We start from the raw sequence: 10123 nt of genomic DNA, 5'->3' as shown, positions 1-10123 counted from the left end.
ATCATCATCATCATCATCATCATCATCAACATCATCATCATCATCATCATCAACATCATCATCATCATCATCATCAACATCATCATCATCATCATCATCATCATCATCAACATCATCATCATCATCATCATCATCATCATCATCATCATCATCAACATCATCATCATCATCATCATCATCAACATCATCATCATCATCATCATCATCATCATCATCATCATCATCATCATCATCATCATCATCATCATCATCAACATCATCATCATCATCATCATCAACATCATCATCATCATCATCATCATCATCATCATCATCATCATCATCATCGTCGTCGTCGTCGTCGTCGTCGTCATCATCGTCAACTTATTTTTATCTCCCGTTAATATTTTCATTGCGTCTAACTAGTTAGTGAAAGTTGAGTACTACCATTTTCACTACTGTCATCATCATCTTATTCATCATTATCATCATCTTATTCATCATCATTATCATCATTTTATTCATCATTATCATCATCTTATTCATCATCATTATCATCATCTTATTCATCATTATCATCCATCTCATTTATCATTTTTATTATCATCGTTATTATGATGGACGACTTTGTGGCTCAGTGGTTAAAGCGCTTAGTCCTGCTTGGTGAGGTCCTGACTTGTTTCGACTGCAACTGTCGCCGGCTATATTGCTAGGCATTGTTTTTTCGGGCTCCTTTTAATTTGAATGTAACCTTAATTGCTGCAAAGACGACGTTATGCGAGCTGCAGCGGTTGATTATTATTACCATTATTACTTTTCTTCTTCTTTTAATAATCATTATCATCATCACAATCGAAAACTTCACTTATCATTTTTTTTTGCTTTTTTTTATTACATAACACAGATTCAAGCTGAAAAAGTTCGACCTCTTCGAGCATCCGGTCATCTGGTTCAAAGTTCAACTGCACGAAAGGTCACAGATGAACATCATGGCCAACATGATGACACCATTCAACGTCACCATCACCACTGATGTTACAAGCAGCGATGATGACGACGGCGATGGTGAAGTTGATTACAAATACAACGGCGATGATGGCGATGATGATGTTAATAAGAAACCTGCAGGCCATTCCGAACCTGCATCCTCTACGTCGTCCTCCGCCTCTTCCTCCTCATCATCATCATCAACATCATCAACGATGCTAACCTCTTTGTTTCTTTCGCCTTCATCATCACATTCGTCTTCGACATCTTCATTTCCATCATCACCATCATCATCACCATCATCATCTTCATCATCGTCATCATCTCATTCCACCGCTGCAAAGACACGACCCAAATTCCAGGTGACCTTCGAAAAGTCAACTTCCGCCATTTCTTTCAACCTCTTCATTTTAAGTGAGTGCTGATGATGGTGGTGATAACAGCGATGATGATGATGACGATGATGATGATGACGATGATGATGATGACGATGATGATGATAACAAATACGTTAATGATGCAATGAGGATAATTTAGCCCTGTTTCTAGCCGTGTGTATTCAGTTTCGATCGCTTCTTTCATTCACTATCTTTATATATAATCTTTATGAATATATATATATATATATATATATATAAGAATGTTTCCATAGTAACTGGAGAGAGAGAAGACTGCAATGAAAGGATGTTCATGCATGGAAACGTTAGATGGCTCACTTCGTGGCAGATGTTGAAAAACTTTCATTCAAATGTTTTCAACGATTCTTTGACGAATATAAATTCTGTGAATAATAAAAAAGTTGAACTCGCTGCTTATGAGGTCGCCTGCATGTGAGGCAACTTCGAATTCACTTTTCTGCTACTGTGCGTCACTGCCTGTGCTACCCGTCCTTTACTATCTCGACATCCTCTGTTTGAATATAACCAATAAACATAGTTAAAAGTCTATAATAAAGTTGAAAAAAGTTGTTCCAAAAATATACGCTAAGTTATACAGCTGAATGAAATTGCTCCTAAAATTTTATAACGCATAAATTCAAAATTACTGTTGAGACTTTTCCATTTTTAGCCAAAATAAATCGTAAATTTCCTCATTAAAGTTTTGTTGGGGTCCAAAAACTTCAAACTTCGTGTCATCTCTCAGGAGATTGCGCAACATCTGAATGAAAGTTGAAAAGTTGTCCTCATAAATTACAAAGAAATAAATTAAGTGCTTCAATTTCGATGACTTTTATACAGATAGTTCATTTTTGAAACATTACTATCAAATACGCATTTATCAGATGGATGTTTTCAATATCTGAACATAAGGAGATGACTAAACAGACATATACATACATACACGCATTTGTTTATGCACATAGACAAACACACACCCACGCAAACACAAACACACATATATACACAAACATATATACATATACAAAGTTACGAGCCATTTATTTTGTTCGGTCGAGAGGAGTTTTAAGAAGCGGCAGCGAAATTAAAAAGTAAACCCAATTCAGTATTTAGCTTACCTCTCCAAACAATTCTTGCAAAGGAAGGCTGTTGAAATTACTTTTCGCCGCGTAAAACATGATGACATCAATATCTTAATTCAGCTGCATTAGCATTACAATCGTCACCACATCGTGTCGCAGGCAACCACAACAACAACAACAACAACAACAACAACAACAAACAACCACAACAATCACAACAACAACAACAGCAACAACATTATTAATAACAACCACACAAATCTCTAAAACAAGTCATCAACAACCACATCAACACGTCATCGTCAACAACTTCAGCAAGCAACAAAAATATAAGCCACAACAAATTAATTTCAAACCACGCTCTCAAACAGAACGACAATAACAAAAACAACAGCAACAACAACCAGAAAGTATGACAAACATCATCACCTAAGGTACATGCACATCGATATTGTGTTGTTTTTATGAGGCGAGCCAGAACAACATCATTAATAGCCACGACACCATCATCAACAGCCTTTTATACATACAAAAACAACAACAAAAACAACAAAAAACAACAAAAAAACAACAAAAATACCCAAAAAACCAAAAAGAATATTTCTCAGCCAAAAAACGTGAATGTTCGTTGTCCACAAAAAGGGAGTTGCAAACAACTCCAACACAAAAAATTAAACAACAGCAAAAACAAAACAACTAAATTATTAAAAATAATAAACTGCAACAACAACAAGTAACAACAAACAAACGAAAAACTGACAAACACAATTTTGGCAACACAATCAACTGTCGATAAGATTTTAATTAGAATGAAATAACAGGAGAAACTTTTAAAATACCAATGAAGACGCCAAAACCATACTAACAAAATGTATATATTATTATTAAAAATGTATAAACAACACCATCAATTCAACAACACCATCAATCACAACAACAACATCATCAATCACAACAACAACATCATCAATCGCAACCAGTACCGGGTCAGTTATTTATATATGTATATTCCTAAATAGTACTGCTTTCCAATCCATTACGTGACTACATCATAAAAATCTTTTGGTACCTAACTCCACATTTATACCTTCCAGCTGTGATAACAATTGCAAAAATCTTAAATACATTAATTAACCTTAATCGTATAAACTTAAAATACGGATATAAAGAGCTATCTAAAATTTATTCATCATTATTTATGCCCAATTTAGAAACGTAATGTCAGATTTCTGAAAGTTCTCTTACATGCATTGTTATTTTAATTAAAGGGTTGAATTTCCACACCAGAGTTGGTAAAAACTTTTTTTGAAATTCTGTTTCTTCAAGTTTTTACTGTTAATCTGATCCTCACATTACAGCACAATCAGAAGATCAGCATGGACGTTCACCAATTTGATTGGTTGACGGTGCCATTTACAGACGCCCGCGATCAACATCTCATTCATGGTTTCTCAGATCATTATGCATCATTTCAAGGCTGGATCAACTATAGACCACCAACTTTGACGGTGGGTGAGGGAAAAGTTTAAAAATGTGTAAATTTTGAAATTTGTCGGAAGGACCAAAAACGTAACTAAATTTTTATTTGACAGTGTTGCCACAATCAAATTGGCAACTTGTTCTCATACTACCACGTCAATCTTTCGTATATTTTTTTCCTTCAAACGTGTTTCCAGTTTAAAAACTGAGTTTTACTGACTGCAGGCCTCTTTCAGCATCTGCCACTGCATTTTTTTTATATAAAAAACTTCTTTCAAATTCTCAGCAGTTTTGAAAAAACTTACGAAATATTCACTCTTGGAAATTAAATCGGAATCAGAGACTGAAATCTGGAACTTGATTTATTAAAAAAGTTGATTGTCATCAAAGATGGATTATAAGATTTCATCTGATGTCCGGATCCACTTTTTCTGTATGAATTTCAACCCTAACCCATACAAATATCCACATACACATATCCACATACACGTGCATATTGACTGAACGTAAGGGGATCACTCATAGAGCCAGAAGACAAACACACACCTCATTGTTCAAATTATTTATTTGTTGAAATGAACAACATCCTTGCTCGGTTACTACAACTACTAACAAACATTGGACAAACGAGTGCTTTCTTATTTGAATATTTTAGAGAGCGTTTAAATTTTGCACGGAGGTTTGTGTTGCTGTTCCTCACGTACGTACATTCATTTCTATTTTTTAATATTTCACGTCTAACGCAGCTTAAAATTAAATTTCAAACTGAAAAACTTAATCTGAATACTTTCTGCATTATCCTAAACACCACTGCGCTGCTGCTGCCACTGCTGCCACTTGCTTATCAGACGTTTTGACGACCAGGCTGGTTTCTAGAATAATGCTTTTTATAATAATAATTATTATAATAAAAAAAGATAATTATCAATAATAATAATTATTATTATTTTTATAAATAATAATAATAATAATAGTAAATGATAACAACAGGATTAACTCAATACAAATGGTGATATTTTATGTTCTTCATTATGCACTTCCGTGAAACACTAAACTGCTTCTAAAACTGGCTCATGGATGCCTGATATTTATGGGCTGCCATATCTCGGGTGGTCATCACAAACTGTTTGTTTTTCGCTTTAAAACTTTTTATAAATCTTCCAAATGTCCGATATTTATTTGGACATGTCTGTCGAGTGGGTGGGCTTCACACACACACACACACACACACACACACACACACACACACACACACACACACACACACACACACACACACACACACACACACACATTTGCATTCATTCACCATATTCAACAATTACAACTTTTTTTTTTTTTTATTATTCTTTAAAAATCAGGATCTGACAGACGCAGAAACTGTAACAACAATGCAAGGCAGTGAAACAAAATTATACATTATACAAATAAGTGAGAAAATAAATACAAAAAGTGAGGAAGAGAAATGATAAAACATGAAAAATAAAATATGCTAGAATAAAATAAATAATAATAAGACAAATAAAAGAAAAGTAATTGACAATGGAATATAAAATTTTAAGTGGTGCTTGGTAATTTAGAGAAGCAAATATTTTGCTTAAAACTTCATTGAAACAACCCCATCTTATAATAATCATCTGAAGACGATTCAAAAAACTTTGAGGTTTCACTACAATACATCAATACTTAAAGCAAGAAATATGAAGCCACAAATACGGAGTCATGTACAGCGTCCATCGCTGCGCCCACACACGGCGTGCATACATCCAACATGCAACTTCTCAGAAATGTAGTTGATCAGTTTGTGATGAGGATGGTGAGGATGATGAGGATAATGATGATGATGGAAACTTCGAAACTTGATATTTGCATCAAAGATGGAAAGATTAACGATGAAGATGATGATGACGACAATGAAGATGATGATGATGGCGATGTTGATGGTGATAGTGAAAATAAAAAAGATGATGATGATGATGAGCAGCCTAACATTTATGATTATAGTGAGTTGCAGAGTTGCAGAAATTTTGATGGAAATAATCATATTAATGATGATGATGATGATGATGGTGAAGATGGTGATGATGATTACTGATGATGATGATGCCAGTGATGAGGCGATAATGATTGATGATATTGATGAATATTAAAAAATGCTAGTCATGAGTGATTGATCGGCGGATAAAATCATGAATGAATGAATTCATGCGTATTAAAAACAAATAAATAAATGAACTAACGAATGAACGAACGAACGAACAAACTAACGAATAAATGAATTAATAAATGAACGAACGAACTAAATGAATGAATGAATGAATGAATGAATAAATGAATGAATGAATGAGTGAATGAATGAATGAATGAATGAATGAATGAATGAATGAATGAATGAATGAATGAATGAATGAATGAATGAATGAATGAATGAATGAATGAATGAATGAATGAATGAATGAATGAATGAATGAATGAATGAATGAATGAATGAATGAAGGAACGAACGAACTAACGAACGAACGAACGAACGAACGAACGAACGAATGAACGTACGAATGAATAGATGAACAAAAGTTTGTTTAATAAATAAGGAAGTTTTTTATTCTTTGAGAATAAGACGTTGGTGAATAATTGATTGGGATATGTTTTTATCAAGTTGATTAAATGGAATTTTTAGATGAAAATAATGATGTTGAAACATTAGAAATAAAAATAAAACTCATTGACGATGTTAAAGATGATGTTGTTGAAAATGTTAATGACGTTGCTGATGTTGCTGAAGATGTTGTTGAAGATGTTAAGGATGATGTAGCTGAAGATGTTGATAATGTTGAGAATGATGTTGAAGATGTTGTTGAAGATTTTGATGATGTTGGTGATGTTGTTGATGTTGATGATGTTGTTGAAGATGTTGTTGAAGATGTTGATAATGTTGAGGATGGTGTTGAGGATGTTGTTAAAAATGTTGTTGATGATGTTGGTGATATTGAATCGACAATATTTAAAATTATGATAAAAATAATGACCAATATAAGAATCTTGATGGAGTTTAGTGATGAAAGACTACAAAAAATATGAATACTGATGTATATATATATGATAAACAATGATAATGTTAGACAAAATATTGAGAAAAACGAGCGAATGATAATTATATGGAAAATAATTATTGTGTTTAAGAAGATTGCAGCACCACAAAATTTTTTTTTCCGAAACAAAATTGAACACTTCAACACGCGCTTATTCAAACCAAAAATTTCCAAATACCTTCTTTAAAACTTCGTATATAATCACAAACATATAAAAAGTACCCTAACTAGAATTTGAAAATTTTTTTGCGGTGAGTTTTTCAAAATTATTGGTGCGTGAAAATTGTCTGAAATGTTTTTTCTGGACCTCTTAACTCTAACATCTAAGCATCATTAAAAGTTAAAATTCTACCTAATTTTGCAGTATTTTGGTTTTTTCAGTCTTGCTTTTTCATTCATTTTTGTTATCTTATTCTTCCTTTCTTCTCATTCTTTTCATTTTTTTCACTTTCACTTTCTGTTTCTTTATTTCTTTTTTTCTCTCTCCTTCTCTCTCTCTTCCTCCTTCCCTTTTTCTCTTTCTCTTTCTCTCTCTCTTTCTCTTTCTCTTTCTCTCTCCCTCTCTCTCTCTCTCCTAAATAGCTAAGAAGCTTGGAACCATATTAATGAGTATTTATTAGATTTTTGAATAATAAATTATTTTAAAGATTACTTAAGCTTATATTAATTTGCTTCATCTTCTTTTCTAAAAATTTTTTCATAAATTGCAATTTTCTAATTTACTTTTATTTCGTCTATGTAATAATATTCAATAATATTCAATAATCTGAGTTCTGAAGAAATGGAGAAATGCGCTAATGACAATTTTAAAAATATTAAAAATATGAAATATATATATATATATATATATATATATATATATATATATATATATGTGTGTGTGTGTGTGTGAGTGTGTGTGTGTGTGTGTGTGGGGTGGGTGTAGTGTGTGTGTAGAGTGTGTGTGTGTGTGTATAAGCGTTCGTTTGCTTTGTATGTACGTACAATTTGTGTTTACTTTTTACAATTGGAAAACTCCTGTATCCTATGATGCAGTCTCCGCGCATATTGTACACTGTATGGAATTGTTCAACCAGTTTTTAACCATTTAATTTTCTTTTCCTTTATTATTATGGCTCCATTTTTTAACCATTAAAATGTGAAATTGTCAAAAAAATGGCCAATGTTGACGTGCGAAGACAATCGCAGCGGAACGATTGTCGACCAGCTGACAAACTGACTGGCCGTGGTCGATAATAAGAAGGGGATTAAAAATGGATGAGATCTTAAAATGAGTGTTTGCCTTGTGTTGGAGTGTTGTTTGGGCTGTTGTTGTTATTGTTGTTGTTGCTGTTGATGTTGCTATTGCGGTGTGGTGGGCTGTGTTGGTAACGTGAAATTGACGTTCTAATGTTGCAGTTGTTATTGTTATAATAGTTGTTGTTGTGTTTTATTGTTGTTACATTAGTTGTTGTTGGTGAGTTTGAGTAGCTGGGTGTTCTTTGATATTTTTTGATCTAGTCTCGTTAATTAATGTGCGAGCGTGGTTTTTGTTTCGGTATGTTGTTGGTGTTTACGTGTTGCTTGTTGAGTATACAACTCTAAATTTACTAAATATTTTTAATTATGTTTTCAGTTCATACATTTTAAGAATTGAAATTTTATCACTTGAAACTAAAAAATCAACTTGGTGATCTCAGGCATGCAACATGAATTGGTTTCAGATAGTCTATTGACGATATTTGTGGTGGTTGCGGTTGCCTCATAGACAAGAGTTTATTCCACTAATAAAATGAGATAAAATATTAGAGATAACATATTTTAACGATTCCTTTGCAACACAGATCTCAACCATGTTATTCTTTATTTGATTAAACTGTTGTTTCATAAAAAAAAACTTGAACTTTTCTGGAGTTAAATCTCATACAAACTTAAACTAAAAATAATTTATAAAAGTAAAATATTAGTAGGCATTTTTTTCGTAGATGCATATAATCTTTTTGGCAGTATATACACTGATTAAGAATAACAATAGGTCATATTGATGTACCCCAGAATACAGATTGCATAGGCATCGTTATGCGAGTTCATGATAATTTTAATAAGGTAAATTTATTTGGTAGACATTTTAGTAGTGCTTTTAAGTCCCTTCGAATAACAATGGTAATTCTTCCGGTATTCAACTTTTTTTGGATGGTGTATATATTTCTGTTGGTGAAGTCCTAATTAATTTGAAATGTTTGAATAAATATAAATCTGCGGGTCCGGATAATTTGCTTACCAGGGTGTTGATTGCACAATATTTATGTAAGTTATTTAATATGCCATTAGAGTTGCATTTTACTCCAAATGACTGGAAGCATATTGTGATTGTGCCCGTGTTTAAGATGGGTGATGTCACTAACGCAACTAACTACAGACCTGCATCACTATGTTGTGCTTGCTGTAAGGTGATTAAGTCAGTTATTCAAGATAAATTAATGGGATACTTTATTAATAATGATCTCTTTGGTAGAAGACAGTTTGGTTTTATGCCTAAAAAGTCTGCTTTAATGCAATTATTAAAAATGGTGGATGACTGGATGAAGGCTGAAAAATTGATGTGATTTAAACTGATTTTGAGAAGGCTTTTAATAAGGTCCCTCACACTGGTCTGATTGAGCAACTTTCTGATTACGCTTTGAATGGGCATTTTGTTGAATGGATCTCGGATTATCATAAGAATGTAACATCGTCATCTAATGCGAATCACAGCGACAAAAACGTTGCATGAAATCAACTTTTATGAAACGCTATCACGGATGGACTCTTTTCAAATGACCAGCCATGATCAATCAATTTATTTAATTATAAATTTAATTTAAAACATTTAACTGTGTTTATTATTTCATCTGCCCCAAATTATTTTGATTTTACTTGATTTTGGAATATGAAAAACAAAAGAATTCATATTTATTTCATATTCTTATTATTCAACTTCTTATTATGATATATTTATAAGGTCTTATATATTGCTATCAGCGAATGTTCGTTGCAAGCAATTCCAAAGCGAAGTTGTTCTCTTTGATGCCTGTCGGCCTAACAAGGTGACAAAAAGTATTCTTTCCAGTGACAGCACCTCGCGCGCGCT

The 10123-nt window shown here is 32.8% G+C and overlaps 1 protein-coding gene across 1 annotated transcript in view; it reads left to right on the top strand.

Annotated features, from left to right (window-relative positions):
* Positions 1 to 10017: 10017 nt before the first annotated feature.
* HELRODRAFT_163778 (hypothetical protein) overlaps positions 10018 to 10123 on the top strand; it is a gene marked incomplete at both ends in the record, with an annotated part of 23892 nt that continues 23786 nt past the window's right edge. The window contains one exon of the mRNA XM_009027553.1: positions 10018 to 10079. Within this exon, the coding sequence (XP_009025801.1) occupies positions 10018 to 10079 (62 nt within the window). The remainder of the gene's footprint in view (positions 10080 to 10123) is intronic.

The sequence above is a fragment of the Helobdella robusta genome (genome assembly GCF_000326865.2).
Source record: "Helobdella robusta unplaced genomic scaffold HELROscaffold_5, whole genome shotgun sequence".
In the NCBI taxonomy this organism is placed as follows: domain Eukaryota; kingdom Metazoa; phylum Annelida; class Clitellata; order Rhynchobdellida; family Glossiphoniidae; genus Helobdella; species Helobdella robusta.
This window is presented reverse-complemented; position numbering and strand designations above follow the sequence as displayed.